The following is a 12,199-nucleotide window of genomic DNA, read 5'->3' as shown; positions in this document are numbered from 1 at the left end:
AGAGTTAAATCTTATGATGCCTCACAATATAATAGAAGAATTTGGAACATGAAGATGTGATTATGATAATTTCTGTCTCTACTCATCTAAAGGAAAGAGATCATTCCCATATGAAGCAAAGACCCACAGCCTTTTAGTTCACACGCTGAATCAAAGAAATTTTGAAAACCGACATTTTTTTTCCGTAGGTTTTCAGCTAACTAATCTGGCAGTGAATCCAAACTAGGGCTGCCATGAGTCTATGTGAAAATCTTTGTTTATCACACTCATGAATTCCTGCAATCTGCCAAAGGAATATTAAGATAGCATATGATAGAATGAGACCCTGCCCTAGGCCCTGTTGGGGTGTTTTGTAACCTACAGGATACAAGCTGCGGTGTCTTTCTAAACCAACAACATATTATTTTATATCTGGTGTCAGGGGTTTTGAATAAAAAACTATGGCTCTTTCCTGGGAGTCCAGGCTGCTAGTTCTGCCTCAGCTCTAACTTATCATGTGTGGTGTGTAAAAGAACGTTATAGGTTTATCTACGGATGTTTCCATGTCTGTGGAATGAGGGCAACAGCAGTTATCTGGCCTACCTTTTTAGGGTGCTATACATGTCAAATAGTATTTTTTTTGTGAAGCTATTTTGAACGATTGCTCTGTAGGCCAATGTCATGGTGGGGGTCATCTGTCAAAAGTTACAAATGAGCCCTGGCCGGTTGGCTCAGCGGTAGAGCATCGGCCTGGCGTGCAGGGGACCCGGGTTCGATTCCCGGCCAGGGCATATAGGAGAAGCGCCCATTTGCTTCTCCACCCCCCACCCCCCTCCTTCCTCTCTGTCTCTCTCTTCCCCTCCCGCAGCCGAGGCTCCATTGGAGCAAAGATGGCCCGGGCGCTGGGGATGGCTCCTTGGCCTCTGCCCCAGGCGCTAGAGTGGCTCTGGTCGCAGCACAGCGACACCCCGGAGGGGCAGAGCATCGCCCCCTGGTGGGCAGAGCGGCACCCCTGATGGGCGTGCCGGGTGGATCCCGGTCGGGTGCATGCGGGAGTCTGTCTGACTGTCTCTCCCCGTTTCCAGCTTCAGAAAAATACAAAAAAAAAAAGTTACAAATGAAATATAATGGTAATAACCAGAAGCTTTCCCTCCTGTCAATAATTAGAGAGTATGACCAGAGGTTTGAACAGGTTTGTGACAAAACTACCCGTAGCTGCCTGTCCCACTTTCCCTGCTCCCTACGAATAGGTGGCGGGAAGGTGGACATCACCGGGTCATCCGCCACTCTGGGGGAGAATCTGTCCGAGAACGTGGAGTAAGCCGTCCAACAGAGCCATCTTGTTGAGCCTGAACTTGTTATGCTTCCTTTCTTTGCAGTTGTCAAAGTGGTCACCTGAGATCGGGGCAGGGATGGCCGCCGGGGCCGTGTGTGCGCTCAGAGAAACAGGCGCCCTGAACTCGGACTCCCGGTGTCCTGGAGCCCGGGGACCGCAGTCCTTACCCTCCCCAGCAGGGCCAGTCCTCACTGCAAAGCCGCAGGCTCCTGGGGGCTCCTCATCTGCACTGGACTCGGAAGACTCTGCATGACTTCTCCCTGCAGAAGGAGCAAATGTCCCTTGAAGGTCTCAGTGGATGACAGAAAACCCAGAGGGGAAAACCCTGGAAGCTCTGAAAACCCAGGGCTAGAATGTCCCTCCCCCAGGCCTCCATGATCTGCCTTCTGTATGCAGGTGACCTGTGGGTCAGTATTTTATCCCTCCTGTCCCCTGGGCCTGGGACTAAGATATTCCACACCTGGTGGGCATCTCTGCTTTCTCTCAACCCTCTGTTTTCTTACATTGGATTCTCCTTCTTTTATGTGTGTCTTTATGGATTTGTTGTTGTTTCTGTATCTGCATTTGTAGATTTTTTTTAGCTCTGCCCCTCTCCCAGGGCTGTCTTGCAAGCCTGGTGTTGAAGAAGGCCCACCTCCCACATGGTTGCCTCCCAGGATGATGTGTGAAAGTAGAGCCCCGCCCCCGCCCTCCTATGCTCCCAGGAACGCTTACTTGAGAAAAAAAATCAAAATTCTACTGTGTGCGAGTCTTTGATTTCTTTGTGCTTGCTTCTTACAGCCTAGCCTGACTAACACAAAAGTTAAAATTCAAACCGGCTCAAATTAAAGCAAATTTATACATTACTTTTAAGGACTATAAAAATAGTTAGAATGACTATTTTGCAGAAAATATATACTATTCATTTATAACTACGAAGCCTTCTTATTCACTCTTACCAATTTTCCAAAGTCTTTTCCTGGATGGCGGGGATTTTCTCAAATCCATGGGCTCTGTAAGGTAGGAGGGTAGAAACAGCTGCTCGTAAACAAAAGTCTTCCACATTCTATGACACCTCACGGAGCAGATAGGGTTTGCAATAATATCGATATTGGATGATCATTTTCTTCTTTCTTTCAACGGAACCCAGTTCTGGTGCCCAGGATCATATGCGGGGCTCCTGCAGGGCTCCCCCTTTTACTCTGCATTTGAATTTGAAAATGACCCTGAAACATCACTCCCTCCCGTTTCCCCATCTATAATGCTGGGATAACCTAGTTAATCCATCTTCCTCTTAAGGTTTTTGTGAAAACAAAATGAATCTCTATAAAAGCTCTGTAAAAACATCACAACGGAAGCCCATGGTTTAACTATCACTTGGGTTTAAGAGTAGTTGGGTTGAAGATATTTCTCCATCAGTAATTCAATAGGAGCACAGATTATCCTTTGAAGACTTCCTGAGTTGGGAACTAATGACAATAACTGTCAACAAATACAAAAAGACTGTGCTCACTAGGCTCTATAGACTATAAAGCATGCTGATAGAAAATAAGCATATTATTTCAACTTTTTAGTATTAGTAGATATGATAGTGCAAAATAAAAAGTGTCATTTTACTAGAATATATATATATATATATTTATTTAGAGAGAGAGAGAGAGAGAGAGAGAAAAGGGGTAGGTGGAACAGGAAGCATCAGCTCATAGTAGTTACTTCTCTTATGTGCCTTGACCGGGCAAACCCAGGTTTCAAACCAGTGACCTCAGCGTTCCAGGTCAATGCTCTATCTACTGCACCATCACAGGTCAGGCTTACTAGAATATTTTTGCTGTATTTTCAGTATATCAATTGACTGGGCTCATCTAGTTCAACAAAAGTTTAAAATGCTATTTCTCAGTAGAGGTAGAGAAGTTAAATGCAGAAAATGGTGCCCTAGAAGTAATAATAAGATCAACGCTTGCAGAGATTGTCAGAATAAGATTCATCAGGAAACTGAGCTCTGCATGTAGAGTCTGGATATCTGTGGTTCAGGACAGCAGTGTTCATGTCCTTACGTGGTGTAATCTTGGGTGCTGAGCAGGTGGCTTCTTGGTTCCCTTCCTCCTCACTTGATCCTGAGGAGTCAAGTTTATCCATCTCTGCAAAAAGAAAGAAGATTCTTTAAGTGTCTCAGTGTGTGACCAAGGAACCAATTCAGTAGGAAATTTCCTAATTAAACTTGGAAAGACTTTGAAAACTGATGTAGATCACAGCCTGTCCCCAGACCACCCTGGCCTGCCCTTCTAAGTCATCTGGCTTGTAGGTAAGTAATGCTCCAACAGCTGTCCCCAGAGCAGAGACAATTCACTGGCAAGGGTCACCTCTGCTCTGTTTGACTCTTATCCTCCTACACTTCTCTCGCTTCCTCCTCTTACCCCTTCTGTTGTCCTTAACACATCCTTCATCTGCAGTTTCTTCATGGGGAGACCTCGGAAATCTTACGTTGATGACAGTGAGCTCCCTCCACACCCTAATGGCCCCTTGAATTGTTTGCCGGGCTGAGAAATAATTTTCTCTTGTATTTGAGCCCCAGACCAGGTTTAGAATCACCTTTTAAAGCAGTTGGCCTATACTGAGACCAGTTGGAATACGCACTCTCCAAAAACTGAAGCAAATTTACATTTTACTTTGATAGATCTAGTGGAACAATTAGAATATATGTATTATTTAAAATATTATACTTTTGTAACAACAAGACCAAGTAACATTTCTATTTGTTCTTAGGTGTTTTCCTGGTGGGTGTTCCCAAATAGGCGTGTCTCCCATATGCTCTGAGCAAGCAGGACGGGAGGACCCCTCTGCAGTCGGTGCACTGAGGAGCTGCCCATCGATGACCACCCGGGCTGCACGCAGGATGGAGGACACAACATTTTGATACCTATTTTGAGTTCCAGCTTACAGAGGAAATAACACAGAATCCAGAACAGTAGTCTTGTCTTTCCCCTTATCTCCATGAGACTTTGTGGAAAACCTTGGAGTATTGATGTGATTGTGTTTTCTCATCTAGATGCAAAGGTAACAAGGTCGTTGCTGCTTACCCCTAGGGGTTGTTTTAACAGAAAAGTAAGGTACTATTTGCCAAGGTCCTTTGAAAAGTCACTCTATATGTCATGACTTGCTGAAGAACTCTGTCAAAAACACACTCTGGTTTTGAGGTCTTTATCTCTGCTAACACCAGAGAGTTGGATAAATTGCCTTCAGACATGATTCAAAGTTTGTGATCAGATGATAATTTGACCTTCCAATAAAGAAATGTTAGGTCTCTGTTCTCTAACAAAATAACTGTAGAAATTCAACACTTAAGAGGCATAGCAAGTGGTTAGTTTTAAAACAAACTCATCACTTTGCTGGCATATTTCTACTGTACTATCAATTTGGTACATATGTTGACTACTAGGACCTATGAATAGATGTCATTCTCCATGTATCCATGTATATGCTTATTTAATAACTATGTGTATCATGATTTTTTTATCTTCCTGCATTTCTCAAAAAAGCCAAGTAAAACAAATGCAGAGAGGGGGTTCCAGGACAAACGGGGTCCAGGGAACAGAATGACCTCAGGAAAGACGTCTCAGGACACAGTGACTCTGAATTCAGGTCCCCGCAGCCCCAGCCTAGCCCTCCCCCTCCTTACCAAGTCTCCTTTTTAGTTCCCAGATGGGGACTTCGGGGGGCTCGTCTTCATCACTGGCTTCTGTGGAATCATCACTGCTGATCACTGTGCAGAGGAGAAACCCCCTTAGTGTCGGGTGGGGGGGGGCAAGGGGCCCGCGGACAGGAATCCCCTCAGGAGAGCGCTAGGAAGAGCTGGAGCTACGTTAGCTCAGGTGACCCTGGCCTGTGCCCCACGGTGTGACCCACAGGGTGCCCCAGGTCCCACACAGAAGGCAGTGGAACCCATGCCCAGAGAGCGCCCTGCCCGTCCTGCAGCGCGTGTCTTACCCCGCGCTCACCCCCACCCCCCACCTCCAGCCTCATCTACCTCCGGTCTCCGCCTCCAGCCGCCCCTTCTCTCATTCCCTCTCTGCTCCCTCACTTTGCTCCTGGCTCAGCCCATGGCCCCTGGTCACGCCTGTCTTTCTGGCCATGGCGTCTCTCTGCACCTCTCTTTGTCTTCTCTTGTTTCTTTCTCCATCTCCTCGCTAATTTTTTAAGCCCCCCCCCTCCCCCTTTTCACTTTCTACCACCACACTTGACTCTCCTGCTTTCCGAACAGTCTCTTGGACATCCATAGTTATACTTGACATTTCTGTCTTTTGGCATTCTCCTGATTCCTGGGGACCCTCTTCTGCTAAAGTCACTGCTGAGGTGCTGCTTCCCTCCCCGGCCTCCATCCGAGGTCACCCGGGTCTTCTCAGTGGAACCAGGTGACACGTCCCAGACCCAGGCCCGGTACCGGGATTCACACCACACATTCTACAGCCAGTCTCACCTATTATCTCAGACGCCTGGTGACATTTAGCCCTGGCTTGGGCTTGCTTTTCAACTCCGAAATTAAAAAATGTCTTCTCCTTCTTTATATCCACCAGATAGACAGAGCAGGAATTCAATGGGATTCCATGGTTGGCTACAGCTGCTCCTGGACGAAATTGTAATAAAGGAAGAATTTCGTTTGTCTCCCCAGAGGGAGTGCGCACCCTCCCTGCCCTCAGCAAGCCCCCTCCCAGAACCCCCCTGCAGGGAGAGCTCCCCCCTCTCCTGCTGCTCAGCTCCGACATCCCTCTGCGCCTCTCCTGACTCTGGCTTTTTCTTTTCTTTTTGTTTTGTTTTTACTTTCTTTTTACCTACTCTTCTAACTTTTATTTTTATTATTATTTTGCTTTTTCAAAAACAAATATCACAGTTGCAGTAAAACACATGGCTGAAAACCACCTTTGCAATATCACGGAAGAAGCATACCTGAGTAGCCATTGTTTCGGTTAAGCAACAGAAGATTACTAACCCCCAGAAGCCTCTTGCTGATGCCAGACACTAACCGTCCCCACTGATCTTGCTTCTAACATCACAGGCGATTAATTTTGTCAGTTATGGAAATATAAATTTGTACAAATGGAATAATATCTTCTCTCTCTCTGCCTCTCTGCCATTTGGTTGTGGGGATTTGACTTATTCTCTCAAATTTACGTGTGTGTTACAGACCTCAGCGTTCATTTGGCACATTCCTTGTCAGTGCGGTGTAAGTATTCCATTGTAGAAATTATCCCTTAATTAAGAAAACCATTGGAATATTAGACCAAACCGTTTTCCAAAAGCATATGTAAGGGCAGAGATTCAGTTGTGGAAGCTTGGAAAATTCGAGTAACTAAAAGGCATCTGTCCGGCGGGCAGGTGGCACAAAGGGTGGGGGACAACTATACAGCACCCTTTAGTCTCCACAGCACACAGTGTGGACCTCATGCCAATGGTATTGGGTTTTAAACAGTGGAGCCATGTGATGGACATGGTTTGAGCTTTTTTTTTTAATTTTTAAAAAGTTTTATTTATCATTTTAGAGAGGAGAGAGAGAGGGAGAAAGAGAGAGAGAGAGAGAGGAGAGAGAGACAGGGGGGAGGAGCTGGAAGCATCAACTCCCATATGTGCCTTGACCAGGCAAGCCCAGGGTTTCAAACCGGCGACCTCAGCATTTCCAGGTCGACGCTTTATCCACTGCGCCACCACAGGTCAGGCCAGTTTGAGCTTTTGAAAGATCCAGTGAATGGATGTGCAGAGAATGGTTCTGAGGACTTCCCACAAAGGAGAAGCATGGGGGGGGGGGAGGAGTCCAGCAGGAAGAGGCTCCTCTATTGAAGTGAGAAGTGACAAGAATGGGATTAGACTGCATGTGTGAGGATGGGGGGAAATGGACAGGATGGAGATACTGTAAAGTTGGAATTGGCATAGTGGATGGTTGTTTTAATCCACTATGTTTTGGGACTGTTTGTTACTCAGCAGGAGATAACTGATACAGCCTCTAAGTAGAGATGTCTTTCAGATCTTCCCATAAACATCTTCAGGCGCTAGGTCAAATGAGCCTAGGTGACAGGTCTGGGACTGGAGCTGTGTGTTCAGAAATCAATAGCTCATAATTGGTGACTGAAGCCATGGAGAAGATGAGATGCCTGGAAAGAGGCCTATTTTCAAAAAAAATTCATTATTTTTTAAATTGACTTTATTGGGGGGGTAACACTGGTCTATAAAACCATACAGGTTTCCAGCCTACAACCTTAACAAAACACTGTCCTCAAATAGAGAACACATCAGATATTGAACGGATAAGAACAGATACTACACTTGATCTTAGCCAAAAGGCCGAGAAGCGATGGTGAGGTCTGTTTTTTCTTTCATTTTTCTGAAGCTGGAAACAGGGAGAGACAGTCAGACAGACTCCCTCATGCGCCCGACCAGGATCCACCCGGCACGCCCACCAGGGGCGACGCTCTGCCCACCAGGGGGCGATGCTCTGCCCATCCTGGGCGTCGCCATGTTGCGACCAGAGCCACTCTAGCGCCTGAGGCAGAGGCCACAGAGCCATCCCCAGCGCCCGGGCCATCTTTGCTCCAATGGAGCCTTGGCTGCGGGAGGGGAAGAGAGAGACAGAGAGGAAGGCGCGGCGGAGGGGTGGAGAAGCAAATGGGCGCTTCTCCTGTGTGCCCTGGCCAGGAATCGAACCCGGGTCCTCCGCACGCTAGGCCGACGCTCTACCGCTGAGCCAACCAGCCAGGGCGGTGAGGTCTATTTTTATCTGTGCAAGTTCCAAGGCCAGTTTGATCAGTGTGGATACCTTACCTCCTTGATGGTATTATAACAGCCCCTGTGGCTTCTCTCCTGTGACAGTCTCTTTAAATGAGATGATGTCTTGATTTGCCCTCTCTGTCTACCTGGTCCACTCTCCACCAAGTCTTTATTCATTGTCCTTTACTCATTCTTGACATCGATCTTTGTGCCTCCCCCCATTTTCCTGCTGACTGGTATTCATTTCCCTCTGCATCTTTCTTTTTTCATACTCTTTTCCTCAGTGTGTTTTGTTTTTTTTTTGCATTTTTCTGAAGCTGGAAACGGGGAGCAGTCAGACAGACTCCCGCATGCGCCCGACCAGGATCCACCCGGCATGCCCACCAGGGGGCGATGCTCTGCCCCTCTGGGGCGTCGCTCTGTTGCATCCAGAGCCATTCTAGCGCCTGAGGTAGAGGCCACAGAGCCATCCTCAGCGCCCGGGGCCAACTTTGCTCCAATGGAGCCTTGGCTGTGGGAGGGAAAGAGAGAGACAGAGAGGAAAGAGAGGGGGAGGGGTGGAGAAGCAGATGGGCGCTTCTCCTGTGTGCCCTGGCCGGGAATTGAACCTGGGACTCCTGCACGCCAGGCCGACGCTCTACCACTGAGCCAAATGGCCAGGGCACCTCTATGTGTTTTTTAAAATCACTTTCCCCCTGGGTCCAGCAGGGTCTAGGGTGACACAAAGGAGGTGGCCAGGACACAAGAAGGTGCAGAGAAGGATCTCCTTATCTGTGCACTGCGGTCTCCCTGCCTCACCCTTGACCTGGCCCTGCTGTCCCACTTAGCTTTGTAGTTTATCCATTCTCTCTTCCATTTGATTCCTCTTTCTTAATTAGTAATGGGACCCGTGTGTGTCTCTTGTACCACTTTCTTCTTGCCATGTATTTTCCTCATCTCAAGCCATCACCAGAGTTCTTCTCTGTGTCTGTTCACGGCACCAAGCCCCTCCCCCGTCTCTTCATTTCTGAGGGGGCTTCACCTGGGCTTCCTTACCAGTGGCATCACCCCGACTTCCCTGTTTCCATGATCACTTCCAAACATGAAGTGTGACTCACTTTCTTCTACCCACTCCTCAACCTGGCACTTAGGATGCCCTGCCGATCTCCGTGAACTCTGTCTCTCTCCTGTACTTCGTTGTCTGGTGTTTGCCGGTCCTCCTTCTCCGTAGTCTCTCTCTGCATTCTCCTCCACGGACACCCTCCCTCAGACAGCTGGGCTCTCCTTCCCCCTGACCTCCCCATGCCCTGTTGAGAGCAGCCAGAGGCTGTGCACGAGGCTGGGCGTCTTGGCTGGTGTCAAGGTGGGTGGGGAAAGTGGTTAACATGGAAGGACAGGCCCTGGCCGGTTGGCTCAGCGGTAGAGCATCGGCCTGGCGTGCGGGGGACCCAGGTTCGATTCCCGGCCAGGGCACACAGGAGAGGCGCCCATTTGCTTCTCCATCCCCCCTCCTTCCTCTCTGTCTCTCTCTTCCCCTCCCGCAGCCGAGGCTCCATTGGAGCAAAGATGGCCCGGGCGCTGGGGATGGCTCCTTGGCCTCTGCCCCAGGCGCTGGAGTGGCTCTGGTCGCGGCAGAGCGACACCCCGGAGGGGCAGAGCATCGTCCCCTGGTGGGCAGAGCGTCGCCCCCTGGTGGGCGTGCCAGGTGGATCCCGGTCGGGCGCATGCGGGAGTCTGTCTGACTGTCTCTCCCCGTTTCCCGCTTCAGAAAAAAACAAAAACAAAAACATGGAAGAACAAAAGAAAGTTTTTGCTCTCATAGAAAAAATGAGGTATACTCAGCTCATTGGTGAGGTAGGTAATTATTACCTTCTTTATCAGCAGGCAACGGGGTGGGTGTTTCCTTTCTTGCATCCCCATTACTCCCTTGGACGGGCGCTTGTTTGCAGGATTCTGAAATAGAAAGACAACAGCGGAGGCCCCACAGAAGCTTGCGTTTGCCCCGTTGCCATTGTGTTGCTCCATACCAACGTCCCTTTTCCTCTCCAGTGTCTCCGCACAGCCTGCCTGCCCACACCGCCGCCTCTGCTCAGTGAGAGCGTTCGCGCTCCCCTGAGTCCTCGGCCAGCCCCTCCCTGTCTGGTCTGGACTTCTGCTCCTGTCCCTCCTCTCCAGGGAGGCGCTGCAGCTCTTCACCCTCTGTCTCTTCATTGTTGCACCGTCTTTCTCCAGGTCTCTCCTCTCCATCCGTCAGGCGCAGGCTCCGTCTCCGCCCCGTGTGTCGGTGTGAATTCCCTCTCTGCGTTAACAGGTGTCTCCCAAGGCACGTTTCACTTCCTTCTCTGCCACCAGCAAGTACCCGCTGGCCCCTCCACGCTCACCGCGCCCAGGCCCTGGTCTTACCTGCGGGCTCGGACGCCTGGGCACGTGGTTCATTTGCTTGTTGGCTTTCTGGCGCTTCGTTGCTGTCACTGGTTGTGCCTGTGGCCGTTGCATTTCTCTGTCCCGTTTCGCCAAGGCGCTCTGAGAGTCCGTTTTCAGGTGGGGCCGTACCTAGACCGCGTTTTCATTCATAGAGATTTTATTTGCTGCTCACCTCAAGCAGGGTCCGACAGGAAAACACAAAGCTCTCTAAGCCTAAAGAGCAGAGGGAGCTTAAGGCAGCAGATTAGTTACACAGCTGACGGAAGCGCTGAGAAGTCCAAATGGAAGAATGCGGCAACCTGAGGACAGTCAACATGAAGGGGTGGGAGGAACCAAGGGTGAGCTCTTGTGTCAAGGTCACCGGGTAGGTAGGAGCCAGACCATGGCCGGCCCGCGTGGTGGGAGGTGGAGTCATGGGGGAGACGCAGCTATGGCCGGAACTGCTGCCCAGGTGGTGATGGGGAAACACCCGCTTCTCCCTTGCTCCTTCTCTCCATCCCTTGCCAGTGTCTCCCCAGTTAGGAACCCAGCAGTACAGAGTAGCAAGGGCGCGAGCAAGCAAGTCTGCAGGGCTCTGTGGCCAGAGACAGAGGGCGGGAGCTGAACAAGAACCCATTAGAACTGAACCCCTGCGCCAACCACCTGGGACCAGCACACCCCGTTCCCCGCGGTGAACCTCTCTGCTCATGATTGGTGCCATCGACCCGTCCTTCTCTGTCCCCACCAACCTCAATGGTGGATGAATGAATAAATATTGTTTTCAGTGAAGGTAGGATTTTTTTCATTTAGTAGTAATTTCTAAGCGAAGTAATTTATATAAAGGATGATTTAAAAATAATTTCCCTAGTTTTAGCATAGAAGCTGGGCCCTGGTACATCTTTGTGCCACATCCATGGTTCCTTGGGGCCTCTCTTGGGCAGGGCGTGGGGGATGAGACACAGCCTTTCCCTGTGTGCACACGTCACAGTCAAATGTCACTGCTGGGTCAGACTCCAGGACAGATTTATTGGTGGCTTATTGAGCATCATTTGAGCTATAGGTTAAAACCTCTTTCTCTGTATATTTATTGGTCCCCATCACTTAGATGCTCTGGGATCTCATTTCCAGGCAGAGTAGTCTCCAGACTAGATTGTATTGATATCGTTGCCTCCTCCCCCCGTGACAGACAGACAGACAGACAGACACACACGCACGCGCACACACACACGCGTGCACACACACACACACACATACACACACACACACAATCTCTTCTCTGATGTTACTCGCCACAATTCCTTTCTCTCACCCCTTCCCATTCCTACCAGCTGCACTGGTACCTAAAACAAATTTTTTCTCATAAAAATGTGTCACTAATTTAGAATACTCTTTCTTAAATAACACATCCCACTGGAAGCTACACTACAACGCCTTCCGTGGTTCAGGGGGTTCCCTGCGTCTCCTCCCTGTCACTCACTTCCCGAGGACAGTCATGGACTAAGGACGGGAGGCTTCTTACAGACTGGTCTGCTCTCGGGTGGGCAACGTATGTCTCTCAGTGTGTTTTCCCCACCCGAGATTGGGGTTGCTTTTATCACTGCTCCACGGCCTGGGGATAACTCCGTCCACCGTGGACATATGTGGGAGGAGAAATCCCACAGTTCACTGTAGTGGGTAAAAGCGTAGACTCTGGCACCAGACACCAATAATGATGAAGGTTAAGGATAGTAATAATAACAAATGCACAAACACTGGTGAAGTACCAGGCGT

General features: G+C 49.3%; 1 protein-coding gene and 1 non-coding gene across 3 annotated transcripts in view; both read right to left on the bottom strand.

The window, feature by feature from the left end:
• The window catches only part of LOC136378397 (nuclear autoantigen Sp-100-like), a 79,887-nt gene that overhangs the window by 33,758 nt on the left and 33,930 nt on the right, over positions 1-12,199 (bottom strand). For both annotated transcript variants that reach the window (XM_066345279.1, XM_066345280.1), the window contains 7 exons: positions 10,430-10,579; positions 9,896-9,979; positions 5,769-5,915; positions 4,971-5,054; positions 3,349-3,432; positions 2,254-2,307; positions 1,483-1,575 (listed from right to left, as the gene is read on the bottom strand). In XM_066345279.1, the coding sequence (XP_066201376.1) occupies positions 1,483-1,575; positions 2,254-2,307; positions 3,349-3,432; positions 4,971-5,054; positions 5,769-5,915; positions 9,896-9,979; positions 10,430-10,579 (696 nt within the window). The remainder of the gene's footprint in view (positions 1-1,482; positions 1,576-2,253; positions 2,308-3,348; positions 3,433-4,970; positions 5,055-5,768; positions 5,916-9,895; positions 9,980-10,429; positions 10,580-12,199) is intronic.
• LOC136379145 (U2 spliceosomal RNA) lies at positions 7,447-7,636 on the bottom strand. The gene has a single exon (XR_010746673.1). It is a non-coding gene; the product is annotated as a U2 spliceosomal RNA (small nuclear RNA).

Source organism: Saccopteryx leptura, chromosome 7 (genome assembly GCF_036850995.1).
Source record: "Saccopteryx leptura isolate mSacLep1 chromosome 7, mSacLep1_pri_phased_curated, whole genome shotgun sequence".
Taxonomy (NCBI): Eukaryota; Metazoa; Chordata; class Mammalia; order Chiroptera; family Emballonuridae; genus Saccopteryx; species Saccopteryx leptura.
Note: the sequence above shows the minus strand (reverse complement) of the source record. Positions and strands in the feature narration are given on the sequence as shown.